Raw genomic sequence first — 21,542 nt, 5'->3', positions numbered from 1 at the left:
CCCCCTTTGGAAGTCTTCAAGTAGATCAGATGTTAGATCACCACTAGGTGAATATGTTCCAGTGGGCATTTCTTTCATGTCTAGGTGGGAATGGATGGCCATGAAAGTCCAACTCCTAAATGCTGTGATTTTCCGAAATTGAACAATTTTGAAAATAGACCTGAAATATATGATCCCCCCTGATTACAAATGTACTCAAGCATACTCAAATTAATACACTTTTGTTGTGTTTTCATCTTAAGCTGTTCAATATTCAGTTTAGTAGCGTGATCCTCCATGTTCAGTTTTCAGTAAATTCTGATGACTCAATTTGACATCGAATGAGACGAGCTGTGCAGAAGTGAGACCACTAACCAAAGTTAGATTTAGAGAACCTGGGCTTGAATCTTCCTTCTGACTATTATTTTTCTGATCTTGGACAAGTAAGTCATTTCAGTGCTCTTGGCCTCAGTTTCCTCATTTACAAAATGAGAAAGTTGGAGATTAAGAGTTCTTAACCTTTTAAATGTGATGGATCATTTTGGCAGTCTGATGAAGCCCTTTTGAGAATGCCTTTAAACGCATAAAATGAAACACATAGAATTGCAAAGGAAATCAGTGATACTGGAATACATTTTATCAAAATATTAAAAAGACAAAGTCATGGACACCAGGTTAAGAACCTTTGAACTAGATGATCTCTGAAATCTCTTCCAGCTTTAAATGAGATACTCTATTAAAATGTAAGCTCCTTCAGGGCAGGGACTTTCTACTTATATCTGTGTTGCCAGCCCTTAAGCATAGTATATTTCATAAATGCTTGTTTATTGACTGACTCTAAAGCCTTTGATGCTCTGAATGCCTTGAAGTCCCAGAGGAAACAGAATGGTTTCTAATAATTAATACCATCTTACCCATGCCTTTTTCTTAGACCATCTTACTCAGTAGATTAAAGAACAGCCTGAGAAGTCTAGAGCTGAAAGTTCAAAGAAGTGACCTGATTTCAGGAAATTAATTTAATTCCCCTGTTCTTCCCAGGGTGTTTACAAGGAAATAGTTAGTTATTTAACAAATACATCTCGAAACTTGCCATATGTGCATTTTTAGTAGCATCAGGCAAGTGACCTGAATATAATTTGAAAGAGGCAGAAAGACTCTGTGGTAAGGTTATTGCCATAAAAGTACCTGGACATGATCAGATGTTTAGACATAATTTACATCTTTGTATCAGATGTCTGTAAGGCTGGGGCAAGTGTCTTAGTTTACTGGAAGGCAATGCAATCTGGCAATGGAGCAGATCATTCTCTTAATGTAAAACACCCCAACCCTCTCTTCAGGGATCAAGTGGCTAGTCCCCTTTTTGCAAAGGAGCTGGTGGGTGTTGTTCCTGTTTCACTGAGTCCCAAGTCAAATTGAAAACAGAAGTCCTGGTCCAACCTGGGCAAGTTCCATAGCCAAAATTTATTATTATACCTATTTATTGTCTGTAAGCATTTAAAACACTTTATCATTGTCAGCTGTTAATGGTGATGATGACGCTTCTACCATTTACTTCAGCACTAAGCCTTATTCACACCCAAGTCTTATCTCCATCATTAAAAAGTTCTCCCCTGATCCTACCATCCCAGCAAGATTTCATGCTCTAGCTCTCCTCTCTTTCTCAGGCAAACTCTAAGAAAAATCTGGTTAAACTTATTGCCACCATGTCTTCATTTCCCAACTGAAACTGCTCCCCTCCTTCCAAGTTATCAGTGTTCTCTTTTAATTATCAAATCTGATGATATGTTCTCAGTCATCTTAACCTTTATGCCTTTGGCACAGCTGTCCACCTTCTTCTCCTGGACATTCTCCACTCTAGGTTTCTGTGACAATACTCTCTCTTGGTTCGCTCTTCCTGTCAGACTGTTCCTTCTCAGTCTCCTTTATCAGATCACTTCCCTTAACTTTGGGTGTACTCTAAACCTGGACCTCTTTCTCTTCTCTCTATTAACTCTCCTTTGATGACCTCATCAACCCCCCCCCCCCCCCCGCATTGGTTTAATATCCCTATGCAGATAAGTAATTTCATTATTCAGTCCTAGTGTCTTTGTTGAACTCTAGTACAAAATGGTCAATTGCCTATTGGACATTTTGAATTAGATGCCCATTAGGCATCTTAACTCAGCTTGTCTAAAAGAGAACTTATTATCTTTCCTCCCAAATGTATCACCTCTTCCAAATGTTCCTGTTTCTGTTGAAGGTACCATCATTCTTCCAGCCCACTCCGGTTTGCATCTTTGGAGTCATCTATGATTTGTTCTTCACCTTCATTCCTCCCATCCAATCAGTTTCCAAGTTTTGTTGAATCTACCACCAGAGTAAGAAGCATCCATCTCCTTCTCTCTACCCTTGGTCAGATCTTCACCTTCCTCCTCTTCACTTCTTGCCTAGTCTATCACAGTAGCCTCCTCATTGGTCTCCAGGCCCCAAGTCTTTTCTCTCTCCAATCCACCTTCCACATAGGTGCTAAAGTGATGATCTTAAAGCACAAGTCACTCCCCTGCTCAACAAATTCCAGTGATAGAAAAGAGTCAGGTGGTGTGATGGATAGGGCACTGGAATTACCGTCAGGAAAACCTCTCGTAGCCAATTACTCACTTTTGTGTCCCTGGGCTAGTGATGAATTCTCGGTGCTCCCTCCCTCCTCCCCTCTGATTGCTTGATCTGTAAAATGAAGGCTTGATCTAGATGGTTTCTGGTTCCTTTTGGTTCCAAGTCTATAGTCCTATGACCTGCAAGATCAACTATAAACTCTATTTGTCATCTAAAACCCTTCACAATCTGGCACAAATTTAGCTTATGTTATACATACCTGCCTTTCCCACACTCTGAGGTCTGCCATTCCCATGTGACATTCCATCTCCCATCAGCATATCTTTGCACTGGCTGCTCCCCATGCCTAGAAAGTTCTCCCTCCTCACCTCTGTCTCTTAGAATCCATGGCTCCATTCAAGGCTCAGCAAATACTTCTTGTATATAAAGCCTTTTGGGATTCCCTCAGCTTTCTGGCACCTTCATCTCAGAATATTGCCTTTTGTTTCTTAATATTTTTACGCAGGTACATATTGTCCCTCCCTTCTTTCCTCCCCTCATAGAATGTAAATTCATTGAGGGAAGGGAGTATTTCATTTTTGTCTGTATGCACAATCCCTAGGGGATACTTGGTAACACATACTAGGTACTTAATACATGCTAGGGGATACCCACTAACACATAGTAAGTGCTTAATGCTGGTTGATTGATATCCTACTTTGTATTGATTTAAACAATACATTGGCTCTCTCACCAACAAAATAGCTAGATCCTTAATAGCAAAAGCTCATATGTTACTTTTGTATCATGGTTCTGCCTCCCCGCCCCCCCCCAACCCCCAGCCACCACTAACAAAAATTCAGCTCCCTCAAAAAGTCACTTAAAGTTTTTAGGATCTGTCATTTCATTGAAGTATAGAGATTACAATCCACCTATGATTTTGAAGATATTTCTGAGAGAATTGCCTGAGGTGCTGAAAAGTTAAGAGACTTGCCCATGGTCACCCAACTGGTGTCAGGAACAGGATTTGAGCCCAGGGCTTTCACTGTGCCATGTTCCTTCTTGAATGGTAGAATGGCTGCTAAATTGAATTCAACCAAGGCAAAGCCTTGTTCTTTGATTCTAACTCTGGAAACCTATCCTTCATATTAATTAAAAGTAAGTATTTAGCATTCATATGATGATTTAGATTTGCAAAGCTCTTTACAGTTTTTAATCTCACCCTATCCTTGCAACCCTGGTTGCTATTATTACTCCCATTTTTCAGATGCAGAAACTGAGGCAGACAAAGGTTAAGAGATTAAGTAAAAGTTAAGTTAAGAGGTTAAGATTTGAACTCAGGTCTTGGGAACTCTAGGTCAGGTGCTTTCTCTACTGTGTCACCTTATGTCCTCAATGAACACATATAAACCAATGATAAAAGTTTACTGAATGTACCCACCTTTAGACAAGAATATTGCCTTGGAAGCAGTAAGCTTCTTACAAGAATACCTGTTTGTTTTCCTTCTTTAAAAGCTGGTTTTTTTTGGGCTGAGCAACCAGATGGTAGTTGCCTTCAAGGAAGAGAACACTGTCGCCTTCAAACACCTCTTCTTGAAAGGATACACAGACCGAATGGATGACACCTATGCTGTGTACACACAAACGGATGTCTATGACCAGATATTCTTTGCCATACAACAGGTCAGTGAAAGTACAAGCATGATCTTGGGGGAACATGCGCTGGAGAGGTGCTAATGGGGATATATCTAAGCCATCATCTTGGTATTGCCTACTTTGTCTACATTGTTTCAAGACATATGGAATTTCATTGAGATGGGTACTTCCTCTGATAACAGAGATGCCAGCCTTTCAACATAGCAGCACTGGTGAAATACTGGGGAAAGAGTACTGGATTTGGAGTCAACAGACATGGGTTTGAATCCTTTGTCTAATACGTACTATATTTGTCACCTTGGCAAGACCCTTCCTCTGTCTGGCCCTCAGTTTCCTCATATGCAAAATTAGGGGCTTGGATTAGAAAGCCTTCAACATCCCTTTGGCTCTCGGGCTACGCAATTCCATGACCATAGGACTCAGTGTTTGGCAATAAGAAGTATTTAATAAGGTTTATTGATTGATTGATTGATAGGAGTAATAGCTGACTCTTCTCCAACCTTCAGGTCTTATCTGTAAGATGGAGAGAATGATAACTCCAGTACTTACTGTACAGGCAGGTTGTCAAGATCAAATGAAATAATATACCTTATAAACCTTAAAGCCTCATATAAATGCCAATTTTTAATTATTGATCTTTTTTATTGTTTAGTTTCTATTTGAACCTAGAATTTTATTGACATAGAAAAGTACTGGAAAGGGAATTCTACTACTATATGTGTATGACTTGTAGGGTTTTAAAAAGAACTTTCCTCTATTTTTAAAAATAAATTTTACATTTTTTCCAATAAACAAAAATTTAAGTACTTTTCCTCTCACATCCTACCCAATGGGGAAAAAATACAAAAACCTTTTGTAACAAATATTCATAGTCAGTCAAAACAAATTCCCCCATTGGCCATGGTCAAAAACCGATCTCATTCTCCTCCCAGAATTCATCCATTCTCTTGTCAGGAGGTGGGTAACATGCTTTGTTATTGGTCCTCTAGAATTGTGGTTGGTCATTATGTTTATCAGACTTCTTCAAAGTTTGGCTAGGTGACTTACCTGGGGTCACACAGCCAGTAGGCATCAGAATGGCCCAGGCCATGACCCCAAGATCAGCTCTCTGACCATGATGCCATATTTCCTCTCCGTTGTCCTTATTATTATTTTTGATACTCATACGTGAGGGTCTGAAAACAGAATGAGAGCTTTGTCATAGTATGATTGAAAACTTGCTGGATTTGGAGTCAGGGAACTTGGGGGCACATCTCAGCTTTGCTTCTTTCTCCTTATGTGCCCCAAGGCATGACCTTGGTACTGGATCCCAATTTCCTCATCTGTGTCTCTCAATCAATCAACCAACCAACCAACCAACCAACCTTTATCAGTTGCCTAATAAGTTCCAGGACTATGCAAAGTGCTATAAAATATGAGTTGACCTAAATGACCTCCCTTCCAGCTTTAAAGCTATGGTCTTATAAATAATTTTACCCCAAGACACTGAGTCTAATTGGCAAGCACAGCCTGGTAGCGGATTTCTCATATGGTTAGTAATTGAAAGCTGAATTAGGTTCCATGGATGCATCCTGAGATCCATGCTATTCCATGGTACCACTTCTCCCAAAGCTTCCAGATTAATGATTTACTCTCTTAGTCACCCTGAAAGTGTTCTTGAAACCAGATTGCCCTCACCTGGAGTTAGTGCTGCGGTACAGATTTAGAAACTCTCACAGATGGTCGTCAATACGTCACTGCAATAATGGTCCATCATTTATTAGAGTTAATTTACTTGGAGTGAAGATGTCAAACTGCCAGTGAAGGCAAGGGCTTCCTTGGCACCATCTTGGATCCTTTTTCACCAGCATCACTCTTCTACAAAGTGAAAAACAAAATTAATCCAGAAAACTTCAGTGATAGTCAAAGGAAGTTACATAGACCCTGGAACAAAAGGCCCATAGCAACATGCATCAAAAGATTTATCTGCAGTATTGAGCTTTCAACCTTCCAGAAGGAGATGATATCCAAGAGTAGGGGTGCCTTACTTCATTTTGTTATTGTGGAACTTTTTATCAGTCCTGTAAAGCCTATGGACCTCTTCTCAGAAGCATATTTTAAAAGGCATAAAATAGGATTCCCAAAGGAAGCCATTTACAATAAGAAGAGTTAGTATTTACACAACACCTAGAATGTGCCAGGTACTGTGTAAATGTTATCTCATTTGATCCTCACGACAACCCCAGGAAGATAAGTGTGCTTATTATCCTCATCTTACAGTTGAGTAAACTGAGGTAGACCATGGTTAAGTGACTTGCCCAGGGTGACACAGCTTGTAAGTACCTGAGACAAGATTTGAAATCAGTTTTTCTGACTCCAGACCCATCAACAAATACAGTTATGGAAAAAAAAGTTTATAGATCTTCCAGTAAAGGACTCCTATCCTAAAGCCGCTCCAAGGCAAATCTGTCTAAATGTATGAGCTATGGGGAAATTACAGTTCAGCTATTTTCCTCTAAAATTCCTTAGCCTGTTTAGGATTGGTACTCACTTGAGTCTCCAGTGAATCTGGAAAGTATAAAAAAACCTTGGCACCCATACTACGCTTTTCATCAGAAGTCAAATATCTCCTAGAGATTAATGTAAACTCTTTATTCTTGGAAATCTAGTCATAGGAACAGATGATCCTAATAGGAGTGGCTGTGCCTGAGCAGAGGATAGGTGTTGACTGCATATAGGCATATATATGCATATAGGCATCAGATGAATCCTGTTGGCAAAACTTATGGAGTTCTCCTTTTTAATTTAGCAGCTTCTGAATCTCCCCATTATTTTGTTAAACCAGTCTTGATGTTTGTGAGTATTCTGGCTCAGATGAGTAAATGCGATAGTGTACACCAAATCTCTGAAAGCTACCCATGCCTTCATATAACTACAACATAGTAAGACCAATAATGAATAATAATTTTAAAAAAAGAATCAAAGTAATAATGAATAACTATAGTAAAAGTCTCTATGCATTATACTACCTTCTTCAGGAAGCCTTTCCCAATTCCTCTTGATTCCAGTGCCTTCCCTCTCTTAATTATTTCATACACACACAGAACTTGCTTTATATATATCTCTTTGCATGTTTTCTTCCCCATTAGGTGGTGACCTCCTTGAGGGAAGGAACTGGCTTTTGCCTCTTTTTGTATCCTTAGTCCTTAGTAGGGTGCCTGGCACATAGGAGGTACTTATTGATTGACTGATTGATTGATCATCATCGTCACTCTACAAGGCCAGTGCTATACCTGTTCATACATCTATTTTATAGATGAGATTAAGCTTTGCTAGCTAGTTTACACTGTTACTAAGAATCTGGGGTAAGATTCAAATCTAGCAGTTCCTGACTCCAAGACCAGCAAACTGACAGAATCTATCTGAAGATTAATCAAAAGTTTTTATGAGGTGGACACAGTTTACTCTCCATTTCTGCAGAGAACTGAACCAGAGGAAATAGGCTTGAATTGGATCAGGAAAGATTTTGGTTACTTAAATACTAGGATGGACTCACTACCTGGGGACGTAGTGGGACTTCTAACTCTACTGATTTCTAAAGATACTGTGACATTTAAAAAGTTTGGGAGACATAGTTTCTGGGTAATTTGATGATTTTATTAATGAGGCTAGCATGTTATTAATAAAAGAGATCAGTGGCACTGCAAGTGGCAGATGCATTATCATGAGCCTGTTGTTTACGTTTTTGGGGAGGCATACAGACTTCTTGATTGGATTATTTTTTAATTGCAAAACCTATATCAGCTTCTCCGCACTGCCCTTCACTGTGGCCACTCCAGAAAAATGTGCAGCCAGTTCCAGCTTTGGTAAACTGGCCTTCATTTGCCAGTCTTGTTTCACTTAAGACTGTTATTTGGATGTGATGCTTGCTGAGTTCTCTTACAACAAGAATTGCAGAAAAATGCCATGCCACCGTTATCAGTATGTATACTCCCACTATGACAAACCCTGAAGAAGTCAAAGAAAAATTTTATGAAGACCTGGGGACCGTTATCATCAGTGTGTCAAAAGAGGACAAGCTTGTAATTCTGAGTGACTTTAAGGCCAGAATAGGCACAGACTATCAGACATGGTAAGGGTTTATTGGGAGCAGTGGAGTCCGAAACAGCAACAGCCATGGGCATTTACTACTGAAGACTTGGCCATCGCATAACCTTCTCATCACTAACACTGTCTTCCATTTACCTAAGAGCAATAAAACTTTGTGTGTGTATTGTGGAGGAAAACATTGGCATTTAACAGACTATGTCATCATAAGGAGAAGAGACAGGCTGTGGAAGTGAGGAAGGTGGTGTGTAGCATGGATGGTACCCTCAGTTCTTTCCCATTCACCACTGGAATGAATCAGGACTGTGTGCTTGCTCTTAGGCTTTTTGGAATGATGTTTTCAACAATGTTGTCAGATACCTTCAACAAGGGCATCAAAGTCAGCTACTTCATTGATGGTAAGTTATTTAACTTGAAAAGGCTACAAGCCAAGAGAAAAGTAGAGGGAGAGTTGTGTGTGACTTTTTTGTTTACAGATGACTATACACTTAATGCAGCCTCTGTGGCTGAGATTGATTCTCTGCTACTTGTGCTAATTTTGACCTGACAACTCCAAGAAAATAGAGGTCCTCCACCAGTCATCACTGCCCCATCCATGTGTGGAGCCATCAGTTATAGCAAATGGAGAAATTTGGAATGCTATGGATAAGTGTACTTACCTTGACAGTATACTTTCCAGGGATGTACACATAGATGATGAGATTGACGTATACATTGCCAAAGCTACCTCAGTGTTTGGGAGACTCTGAAGGAAAATGTGGGAGAGAAGAGCCATTAGACTGCCTAATAAACTGAAAGTCTACAGAGCCAGTGTGCTGACCTCATTGTTGTATGCATGTGAAACTTGAAGAGTATACCAGTGCCATGCCAGGAAACAGAATCATTTCCATTTGAATTGTCTTAGGAAGATTCTGAAGATCACCTGGCAAGATAGGGTACTGGACACTGAGGTATTTTCTTGAGTCAAATTGCCAAGCATTCAAACTCTAATGCAAAGAGTGAAACTCCAGTGCACTGGCCACATTGCTAGAATGCCAAACATACATTTGTCTAAAAGACTATTTTATGGAGAACACACAAGGCAAGTGCTCACATAGAGGTCAGGAAAAGCAATAGAAGGACACTTTCAAGGTCTCTCTGAAGAACTTTGGAATCAATCATGAAACATGGGAGACACTGACCATCTAGCATGGTGTGCCTGCATCGAGGAAGACACTGTGCTCTATGAGCAAAGCAGAATTGTAGTAGCTCAAAAGAAATGTGAGATGTACAAATTTAGAGACATCCCCACTCCAAATGTTCACATGGACTAGTTGTACCCAACCCGTGGCGGAGCCTTCTAGGTTTGTATTGGTCTGATCAGCCACAGTTGGACACATTATACCTTGACCCCAACATTGTGATGTCCTTTTGGTCTTCTTTAAGCATGAAAGACAACAACCAGATCTTTACCTTATTTTGCTCCTACCCAGAGTCGCCTCTAAGAAATCTCAGAATATTGCATGGATGTACTTTGTAAATATCCACAAAGGGCAAAGGGTACCCAGATCCTTTATGTTCCAGTTAACAAGGCATATTCAGTACATGACAGCCTTTACTTTACCTCACAGAAAATGTAGAAGATACATCAAGGATTCATACTCCCTAAACAATCAATACGATTTTCCTTCAGGGAATCTACATTCTGCTTTCCCTCCCAACAGTTTATTCTAGAATTTAACAGACTCAAAGCACCATCCTTTGGTTTGGATTCCCATTGGAAAGGATACAAAATTCATTTTTCTGGAAGGGCAGACCTTCACCTGTCTCAATATTTCACCGCTGCAACAGCAGAGGGCAAAGTTCAGATATTTACTCCTCCTTGTTGTGGCTGAGTCCTCTACTGCTCTTCTCACTCTAAGGCCATGTGCTCAGTTCAGGCCATCACCATCTTAACTCCTAGTTTGGTCCAGTCCAGTGATTTGTCAGTGCGAGAATGTTTAAGGGTTGTGGTAGAGAGATGAAAGTCTGCTGTTAGCTGGGGAGGCTCATGGTCTTAACCTTTGCTGTGCCTCACCTCACATCTTTCATTTTTTCTTTTCCTTTTTGGTTCTAGTATGTGCAGCTCCAAAACATTTCCATTGGAAATCATGCCTATGAAAACAGGGGAGCTAAACAATCCACCATGGCAATCTGTCAACGATTCTACAAGCGAGGCAGCATCTTTCCTGGAAATGACACCTTTGATATTGACCCACAAGTTGAAACTGGTGACTGTCTCCCACAAGCCAACACTTTTAATTTTTTTTTCAACTTTTGTATCATACTTTAAAAATCACAGGATGCTGAGAGCCTTCTTATTCAATCTACGTCTGATCGAGAATCCCCTCCAAAACACACCTGACAAAATGGCTTTCAAGTCTTTTCTTAAAGATGGTCTGGTGACAGGGAAGCCCTTACCTCAGTTTTTCCTAACATTACACCCAAATTTACTTTTTGGCCACTTCTATCCATTGCCCTAGTTTCCCCTCTCATGTTCCAGCTCAAGGATGAGCAGTCCTGAGTGCATTCCCTTCAAATGAATTTGAAAACATATCTCATGTTGCTCATGTAGCCTTCTCATCTCCAATGTACACCTCCCCAATTTCTTCAGCCAATCATATGATAAGAATGAGAAGTCCTCCAATCAAAATATATTTATTAAGCGTGGACTCTTAAGTGCTGGAGATGCAAAGGAAAGCAACACTCCCATTCTAACAGGGGAGACAGTATGAAAATAATTAGGTAACACAAGAGACCGGAGAGGGTAGATAAGATCTCATCTCTGAGGGGAAGGTACTAACAACTAGGGGGATGGGGGAACTCCCTTCAGAATGTGAGACTTGAGCTGAGACTTGAAGAATCCAGGAAAATGAAGAGGTGGAGGAGGGAACAGGGAACATTCCAGTTCAGCCAATTCAAAGACATGGAGGCAGGAAATGCAGGCTAGTGTGCAAGGGATATGAGAAGACCAAGTTGTAAAGAACTTTAAATACCAAACAAAGAACTTTACGTTTGATCCTGGAGGTAATAGGGAACCATTGGAGTTTAATGTGTAGGGGGGAGGTGTGGTAATATGGTCAGATTTATACTTTAGGAAAATTACTTTGGCAGCTGAGTGGAAGATGGATTGGCATAAGGAGCAACATGAGGCAGGGAGACCAATGAGAAAGATATTTTAGTAGTCTGTGTAAGAAGCAATGAGCGCCTGTGTGGTGGTGGCTGTGTGAGTATAAGGATGTTGGGAAGGGAGTAATGACAAGATTTGGCAATAGATTGAATATGTGGGGTGAGTTTGAGTGGAGAGTTAAGGATGACACTAAGGTAGAGAGTCTGGATGATGGGAAGGGTGGTGACAACAACGGAATATGGAAAGAGTAAAAGCTTAGAGAGAGAAAGATAATGAATTCTGTTTTGGATACATTGAGTTTGAGATACATATAGGACATCTAGTTTGAGATATCTAAAAGGCTGTTGGTAATGTGGGAAAAGAACTCAGTAGAGAGACTAGGACTGGACATATAGATCTGAGAATTATCTGCATAGAGTATGATTGAACCAATGAGAACTTCAACAGATCACCTAGTAAGATAGTATAGAAGAAAAAGAGAAAAGGGTCCTGGATAAAGTCTTGGGGGATACCCATGCTTCATGGGCATGATATGGATGAACAGTCAGCAAAGGAGACAGAGAAAGAATAGTCAGATGGAGGGAAAAATCCTAGGAGAAAATAGTATCATGAAAACCTAAATCAGAGAATATCCAGGAAGAGAAGGTGATTGCCATTGACAGGTGTTATAGAGAGATCAAGAAGGATGAGAACTGAGAAAATTTGGCAATTAAGAAATTAGAGTTAAGTTTGGAAAGAGCAGTTTAATTGAATGATGGAAGCTGGATTGTACAGGATTTGGAAGCCAGTGAGATGAAAAGATGTAGATGGCTTTTTCAAGGAGTTTAGCTGAGAAGGAGAGGTGAGATATGGAACAGTAGCTGGAGAGTAGGGTCAGATCAAGTGAGAAGTTGTTTTTATTGTTGGGGAAACATGGGCAAGTTTGAAGGAGAAGGTTACTGTCCTTTGGATGTTTTCCAGCTTATCTGTGTTTTTCTTAAAAATGAGATGCTCAGAACTGGACATGATACTCCAGATGTGTTCTCACTGAGGTATAGTACAGCAGGTCCACCATGTCCCTACTATTGGATGCTGTCCCTCTTAATTCAGTACAAGACTGTGTTTCTTGACTGTTGTATCCCATTGTTGACTCATGTTAAACTTGTAGTCCACTAAGATTCCCAGATCTTTTTCAGAAAAATGGCCACTAAACCATGTCTCTCTTATTTTGTCTTCCTAAAGTAAATTTTTTTGAGCCCATGTGGATGACTTTGCATTCATCCTTATTAAATTTGACAGTGTTTCTAACCTGTCTTATAGCCTGTAAAGATTTATTTTGGGTTCTGACTCTATTATCTGTTTTGTTAGTGTTCCTTCCCAGCTTTGGGTCATTGGAAAATTTGATAAGAATGCTTTCATGCCTTTATTCAAGTCATCAATAAAAATGTTAACCAAATAGAGAATCAAGCAGAGATCTTTGAGGAACTTCACTGGAAACCTCTTTCTTTCTAAGTTGATACTGAGCTATTATTTGATATTTACCAAGTTGGTACTGAACTATACTGACTATTCTTTGAGTCTGGACATTTAGTCGATTCCAACCTTATCTAAATGTACTGTCACCTTGCCAACATTAGCCCATCTTTTCCACAAGAATAACATTAGAGACATTATTGAAAGCTTGGCTAAAATTTTGTTGTTGTTCAGTCCATTTTTCAGTCATGTCTGACTCTATGACCCCCTTTGGGGTTTTCTTGGCAAAGATACTGGAGTAGTTTACCACTTCCTTCTCCAGCCAATTTTGCAGGTGAACAAACTGAGGTAGACTTGACCAGGATCACACAGCTAGTAAGTGTCTGAGGCCAGATTTGAACTCTGGAAGAAGAGTCTTTTGGACTCAGACCTCATACTGTGTGCACTATGGTCCCCTGGCTAAAATTTAGGTAAATTTTATCTCCTTCATTTCCCATTCTGTCAGTCTAGTAATCTTGTCCATGAAAGGAAATGAACCAGGTCTGGCATTGCTGAGACCCTGCTGGTTCTTAATAATCACAGCTTACTTTTTAAAGGTGATTACTAACTATCTCTTTAGTGCTACATTTTAGAATTTTCCAGAAGTAGAAACCGTTTCTCACCTTGATATATTTAATTTCCTTTTTTTTTTTTAAATATTGGGACAACTTTTGTCCTCCATTCCTAATGGCTTCTTTCATTATTTGTAACCTTTGAAGCATTACTGAAAGTGGCTCGTAAACCAGTAATCTTACCATCTAAGAACAGAAAGTGTGTTTTAGACAGCAAATAGGGCACGTTAAACAAATGTGGTCCCCATCCTTGAGTCCCTAGTATGGCATTCGAATTTATATCCTTAGCTCTTACCACAGTGCCTGACACATAGTAGGTGCTTAATAATGTTTATTTCCTGAGTGACTGTGAGACAGTATGATGGCTCTACTAGATTTTCTATGTAGAGATGATCAATCGATCATCTATACATTTTTATTTGTTTGAGTGGCTTAGATGAATTCAGACATGGCTGGCATGGTGTTCAAATTTGCAGGGAACTCAATAAATGACAAATAACTAACATGTAATATGATGGAACCAACATCTGAAGTTCTCCCAACAGGCCAGAATGATGGGCAAATCTAAGATGTTGGGACAAATGTTAAATCCTACAGTTGAGATTAAAAAGGAACTTTCACAAATTACAAGCTGCAGAAGGCATGACTGGATAGAAATTGTCCTAAAAATAACAGAGGGAAAGGAGGCAAAATGCAGTAGATAGCTAGCCATGGGATTGAGGAGATATGGGTTCAAGACCCACCACATACTGATTATGTGACCCTGGGCAAGTCATTAATTCTCAGCGTACTAGGCATCTCTCTAAGACTATCATTTGCAAATATTTGCCCATCTGTACTGGCAGGAACCTCCTGTAACAATGAAATCACAAGTCCAGACCAAAAAAAATACACAAACATAAGATTAACTCTTTATTTTGGTAGGATAAGTCTGAATTTTTTTTTACATTTAATTTTAATTTTTCTCAATTACATGTAAACAAAAATTTTAAACATTCATTTAATAAAACATTTTGAGTTTCGTATTCTTTCCCTCCCTCTCCTTGAGACAGCAAGCCATTTGGTATAGATTATGCATGGGCAGTCATGCAAAACAAGTCTATATGTTTAAATAAATACACAGTATCTGGAATCTTTTTAGGTGATTCCGAAAGCATCTGACCCAGAGTATTTCTTCTGCCATGTTGTGATGAACACATCTTTAGTTCATCCAAAGCTTTATTAAATGAAGAGTCAGAGTTCAAGAATGGGAATTCTGCCATTACTTAACTAAGCTTTGTCTCCAGCAGTAGTCCTTAGCACCTTTATTTGTGATAAGAAATCAGAGAAAAGTCTTGTCTTTGAGCCCCATCCTTAATTTTGCTCCACATCGCACTCTGCTGGATGGTTTGTCATGAACAAATCCTCAACAGAAAATATCGAAAGAGGAAAGATCTCTTAATGAGCTACTTAACAAAACCCCTCTTGGAAACCACAAACTATCTTGCTTTTGGATTTCTTTCCTAGATACTTGTGTTCACTTTTCCAGGAGAAAAATCATACTCTTAAATTGAGAGAACAAAATGAACTGGCCATCCTTTCTGTGGTGCCCCAGGTTTTCCCCATGATCCGGTAGAAATCTGAAACAACTTTTCTCTGCTTTTCTCTGCTTTTCTTTTCTTTTTTTTTTTCAGTTCAGGAAATGGGAATTATAAGATTTTAAAGATCAAGCCACTGTATTTGTATAGATTTTATTTTCCCTTTATAAATTTTCAACAAGTTAAAATCTTTAGGTTTGTGTTTTCTTAAGCATCCACAGGGCCAGGGACTGTGCTGAGTGTTGGAAATACAAGGCAAAAATGAAATAATACCTACCCTCAAGAGTCTTACATTAAATGGAATGGAGGTGGGGGAGACATGTACATATATATAGGCATATAAAATAAAACCCAAGGTGATTCTGGTCATTGTGAAAGTTAATAATAATAACAATGATATATTTTAAATTACTTGATAGGGCAGTTAGGTGGAATCAGGAAGGCTCATCATCATCAAATCCAGACTCAGATACTTACTAGCTGTGTGACCCAGGAAAAATCATTTAACCCTGTTTGCCTCACTTTCCTCATCTGTAAAATGAACTGGAAAAGAAAATGGCAAACCAGTATCCCTACTAAGAAAACCCCAAATGGGGTCACCAAGAGTCGCGCATGACAGAAATGACTCAACAACAAAAATATTTGAAAATAATAACTAACATTTACGTAGCAGATTTACTAAGCACTTTCTACGTGCTAGATCATTTCATTAGCAGTGCATTGGCTTCTAGTAATATTTTCTGTCTTTGCTTTCTTTTTTTCAGATTGTTTTTATGTAGACCCTATGCAGCCCTTTGATACAGGAACATTAGAAGAAATGAAACTCAACTTAACTCTGGACTTCCACAGGTGAGGGGGACCTATCCAATTCCCTCTCCCTTTGTTAGGCTGAGTTTCCACCCATCTAAAGCAATTCATCTTGCCTTCCAGGCTCCTGACTGTAGAGCTACTGTTTAAGCTGAAGGCCATCAATCTGCAGACGGTCCGTCATCACGAGCTCCCTGACTGTTATGACTTTACCCTGACTGTGAGTAGGGCTCAGCTTGTTTTATGTGGATCAGAACTAGATGGGGTAATTATGTGACTTGTGGGAGATATCGTCCTTCAAAAGGGCAGAGCAAATGATCATTGTTCTCCAAAGACAGGCTGCCATTTTAGGATTTTCAGTATCCTTTGCTTTTTCTTAAGGGTTTGTTGTTTTCTGCCCTGTGAAATAGCCAGATTCAAGTTTGGTTTTTAATTGATTTTCAAACTGTCTCTTAACCTTGCCCATCCGCATCATTATATGGCTTTACCTTGTTTCAGCATGTCTTTTGTCATTGTTTCTTAGCATAGATTTTAAACCTAGAGATGGGAGGGACCTCAGAGGTCATTTGGTCCAACCTCCCACCTTTCAAATGATGAAAATGAGGAGAGAAAAGGGACTTCTCTCACAACTTCTCAATTCTTCTGCTTTAGTCCCTTAATGTCACTTCACTGGTCCAAATATAAGATATAACTTAAAATGAAATCTAGTTTTAAAGGAAAAAGTATATAGGGTGAAACAAAAAAAAGACACAAAATATAGGCTGGAGTCAAGTTTTATGCAGTCTAGAATGAGGGAAAATAGAGTCTTTGTGATCTTTTAACAGATACCCATCCTGCAGCACCCCATAGTGTAGTACCCCAAGCTCTTGGTTTGTGCAAATTGGGTTTGAAATTGGGGAGGTTTCCAAAAATTATATATCTTTCATGCATTTTTCTACCAGAATATAATTACTGTCTAGGTGTCTATGAAATTGGGTAAAAAGGCTTAAGTTCCATGTAAGCACTCAAGGTAATAATGCCCATTGGGTTCAGGATGCTTTTATATGCAGGACAGAATGAAGAAAACACAAAGATATCACTGATGCAAATCTCCTCCCTCTCTGGTAAGTCCTGCCTTCCCACCGGAGGCTGCCAGGGATGGGGAGCCTGGGGCGTCAAGGCTTTCTAGGCCCTTGGGTGAAGCTTTTTGACTGAGTGCAGGTTTTACAGAGCAAATATTTTTCCTAAGGGGATTTGTTCTGTGAAGTTCAGATTCAGTCAAAGGGCTGCATGGCAACATGCCCTTAAGGCTGGAGGTTCTCCACCCTTGGCCCTTGACGGTCTTCTAGACATATAGTGCCATCCTCTTGAATTCCTCTCAGAAAGTACATGAACTTAGGGTGGCTAAAGAAATGACCTGTCTCCCTCAACAGCTCATTGGGACTTAGCCAAGGACCTGTATAGGTCTCTAGTGTTCAGGGCTTTGACTCTCCCCCTCTACCACAGAAGGAAATAAATTTGGGGTTGCTAGAGAGGGAGCCTCCTTCCCATCATGTAGGAATCATCTGCATAACTCAAGACAGTAACTGAGTACCAAGTCCAAGCTTTTACGCCTTCATATCATAGCCTAGTTTCTTGTTGCTTCTCTGTTTCCAGAGCCCTACACACAATCCTCTTTTCTCTAAGAGGCTTATGCTGTATGGGAATACCTTCTCTCTTGGGAATATGAGTTCTTAAACTTTTTTTCTTTTTTGTATGTGATATACCCCATTGACAGGCTGGTAAAAACTATGATCCTCTTCCCATAATAATAGTCTGTTGAAAACATTCATAATTGACAGAAATCCTAGATTTCAGTTAGAGGTTAGTGAAAATGAAAGATATAATTTTTTAAGGCTACTAAAACTTAAAACTTTACTAAAACTTTTGGGATACCCAATATATACTTAACATTCTAATATTAAAGGCCTATTATTAATGACATGGTTTTAGTAGGACTCAGTTGTAATCTTAGAATAAGGAATACTCTTCTTGTAAACCCATTTTTATCTTTTTTCTCCTTCCTTCTTTCCTTCCTTTCTTCCTTCCTTCCTTCCTTCCTTCCTTCCTTCCTTCCTTCCTTCCTTCCTTCCTTCCTTCCTCTCTCTCCCTCCCTTCCTTTCTTCCTTCATTTATAAGGAACATATACATGCAAAAAGACATAGATTACAATGAAGAGACTGATCTAAAATATAATTATACGAGCTGGAAGATGTTTTAAAAAAGAAAGGAAGTGTAGTGATATGTAATAAAGTGAAATTCAAAATAAAATATTGAAAGAGACTGACTGAATAACAAATATGTAATTTTCAGTTTATACCCAGCACACAATCTAACAGTTCATTTTATACAGGAAAGATTGAGTGACAGCAGAAGAAAGGGGCAAAAACACAGGGTGTCTCCAAAGTCTTAATGCAGTTTAAAGCTTTAATAGCTTTAATAATAAACAGAATGTTTCACAATCCCTATTTATAGCAAATAAAATTGAGTAGCAGTTAAGAAATCAGAGAATCAGATTGTGTATTGAGTACATTATAATTATTAGATAAGTGGGAAGACCTTAGGATATACAGGGAACACATTTTTTTAATATGTGTATGCTGAGGGAACATTCAAAGTAATTTCTTATTAATTTTTTTTGTTTGAATCAGATAGGTGATTTCATTGATTTAGGGAACTCTTGATGAGGGAATATCCTCTGCCACTGTAGGTCCAATGCAGGAGCCTTCTGTGTCATTTCTAGTCTTCTAAAGTACCTAGAGATTAAGTGACTTGCCCAAGGTTACAGATCCATCATGTGTCAGAAGAAAGATTTGAACCCAGGACTTCCTAATTTTTTGACCAGCTTTCTAGCCACCAAACTGTGTTGCTTAAATTTAAAAAAAAATCACCGATGCCTTATTTTTTAAACACCAGCAATTTCCCAACAAATTCCTCTGCCCAGTTGAACCCTCACTTGTACAGAGGAAAACAGTCAAGCAAAGTCAAGCAATAAAACATGTGGCATTCTCTATGGTGATCCCCAACCTTTTTAAGAAGAAGGGAGTGTGTGAGTTTTTCATTTTTCGTATTCTGGAATCAAATTCCTTTCAACCCATTTCCATTCAATAACCCTGGTGTTGAGAGTTGGGCATTTAGGAGACACACAGGTCATCTCCAGTCATCCTGATGAACATCTGGTCACTGGATTCAGATGGCTCTGGAGGAGAAGTGAGGCTGGTGACCTGCACAGCCCTCCCTCACTCAAAACGAAGTCAAGTACAAGTCATGTCATCATTTCTCTGATGTCATGGTCTTCTTCGGCAACGAAGGACAAACACACATGTAAGAGTCCACTGTAAGGGCCTGTATTCAAAGTCTTTCCATCATGGTTTCATACTCCCTGAGAACCAGGAACACCTCCAGTTCACACTGAGGCATTATAGCAGGGCCTGAGGGGACATAGTTAAAAACTTTTTAAAAATAGGTTTCCTTTTTGTCGTTCACATAATAATCATTTATGACCTCCGCCCTGATTGAATCCTCCTGTGTGGGAACTAGGTGGCACAGTGAATAGAAGGCTGGACTTGGAATCACAGAGATCTGAGTTCTAGTCTTGCCTCAGACACTCATTAGCTATGTAAGCCACTTAACCTCTCCTAAACTCAGTTTCCTCATCAGTGAAGAAGGGCATGAGAGTAGAACCTACCCCCCAGGGTTGCTCTGAAGATTAACTAACCCATGGAAGCTATTTTGCAAACCTCAAAGCTTTATGTAAATCCTGGCTATTTTGTGGAGGAGAAAAACAATGAAGCAAAAATATCTGACATAAAAATGTTGCCAGGTAACATACACAGTATTCCGTCTTTGCTTATCATTATCAGCCTCAGTGGTCCCCCACCTCTCTGCCATAAGGGAGGAGGTAAGTTTTATATTCTTTGGTTTGGAGAGAATTTTTAAAGCAATTATAGGAATATAGACATTTTTTAAAAAGGAGAGCATGATCTAACTTCTCATGTGAGTGATTTTTTTTCTTCAGAACCTGCTGATATCTCTGACCCTTTTTTTCCCTGTTCTTCACAGATCATTTTTGACAATAAGGCCCATAGTGGAAGAATTAAAATCAGCCTTGATAATGATATTGCCATCAGGGAATGTAAAGATTGGCACGTATCTGGATCAAGTGAGTGATGAGCTTTTAGGATGAATTTCTGAGTAGAAAATCTCCTTAAATTACCACCCTCAAGATCTCTAGGGTGCCAAGTGAGAAATACAGAATGCTCCCAGGTCTCTGGATACCAACTTAAGTGCAGATGAGAGTCGAGTGAGAGATGGGGGGTGGGAGGAGGTGGGGGGCAGGCCATTGCTGATCATTTGGATGGCTGATTTCTTCACCATTCTTGTCTCCACCTTCCCAGGTTAGAATGGCAGTAATTTATGTGGTCAAGGATATTCTGCCTTGTCTAGAAAGTGTTGTGAGTGGACATGATCTAATCATGAGTTCTGCCATTCTCCAATACCCACCTGCTGTAGTACTCACAATGGTGTTTTGGTCTGGACTTAATGCTAGGGAGTTATGGAAGGTTCTTGTGCAGTTATCAGTACAGGGTCAAGATTTAGCTTAGGTGAGTCGGTGAAAAAGGTTATTGTCATTTTTTCCCCTTTGGATGGACCTTCTGATTACATTGGCAGGAAACTCAATGCCTAGTACATGTCAGGCATGTAATAAGGGACTGAACCTGTGATTTCATAGGTATAAGGAACTCCCAGGTGAGGAAATGCCTTCCACTAAGGCAGATCAAGACTTTTCCTGTAACATATAGTCTTAGAGGGCACTAAAAAGTTATGTTACTTGCCCAAGACAATGTAGCCAGTATGCCCTAAAGGTGACTTGAACCCAAATCCTCCTAATTTTGAGACATGCTCTCCATCCCCTCCACACACAGCACTCAATAAATGCTTTCTTATTCTTTCTTTTCCAGTGTGGAAACACCCTCCTCCATACAGATTGGCAACTCATGTGCAATTTACAGTCTTTGAGAGCTGCCTGGGACATTAAGAGAGTTATCTCAGGCACTTGCCCAGAGACAAGGTAGCTCTTATAAGTTAGGGGTAAGACTTGAACTCAGGTCTTCCTGTCCCTCTCTCTATCCACTAAGCCATCTTTGTTACTTTTGTTAGAATCCACTTGACATTTGGGTAGGTAATTCAATTCAACAGGCATTTATAAAGGGCCTATTATGTGCCAGGTACTGTATGAATCACTGGGGCATTGGGGGTGAATGGAAAAATGTAATTTTGTTTAGTATTTTGAATTTCATTTCAAGTATTTGATTCTAGTATTCACAGGTGCTTTTAAACACTTACGAAAGCTTCCCAGAGTCTGCTCCGTACAATTGAATAAACAAGAATCTTGTTAGATAACTCAGGAGGGATAATTATATTAAAAACAAAAGACCCCTGTGCCTCCCCCTTCAGCTACTGCATTTTAGATGAATAGTTTGCATAATAATATTGAAGAAGTTCTAGCCATGGGGACCTCTTTACCACCACTCTGCTGTGTGCCTTTAAGTCCCTATGCATGGGAATGGTGCCTGGCCTAATCTGTATCTTCTATTTGGCATCAGACAAATAGGGCCCATGTTGATATCCCCATCA

The 21,542-nt window shown here is 39.5% G+C and overlaps 1 protein-coding gene across 2 annotated transcripts in view; it reads left to right on the top strand.

Annotated features, from left to right (window-relative positions):
- MCOLN3 (mucolipin TRP cation channel 3) overlaps positions 1-21,542 on the top strand; it is a 49,339-nt gene that overhangs the window by 7,694 nt on the left and 20,103 nt on the right. For both annotated transcript variants that reach the window (XM_072648908.1, XM_072648909.1), the window contains exons 3-7: positions 4,066-4,233; positions 10,388-10,541; positions 15,845-15,929; positions 16,011-16,107; positions 19,968-20,067. In XM_072648908.1, the coding sequence (XP_072505009.1) occupies positions 4,066-4,233; positions 10,388-10,541; positions 15,845-15,929; positions 16,011-16,107; positions 19,968-20,067 (604 nt within the window). The remainder of the gene's footprint in view (positions 1-4,065; positions 4,234-10,387; positions 10,542-15,844; positions 15,930-16,010; positions 16,108-19,967; positions 20,068-21,542) is intronic.

The sequence above is a fragment of the Notamacropus eugenii genome, chromosome 2 (genome assembly GCF_028372415.1).
Source record: "Notamacropus eugenii isolate mMacEug1 chromosome 2, mMacEug1.pri_v2, whole genome shotgun sequence".
NCBI classification, from domain to species: Eukaryota; Metazoa; Chordata; class Mammalia; order Diprotodontia; family Macropodidae; genus Notamacropus; species Notamacropus eugenii.
This window is presented reverse-complemented; position numbering and strand designations above follow the sequence as displayed.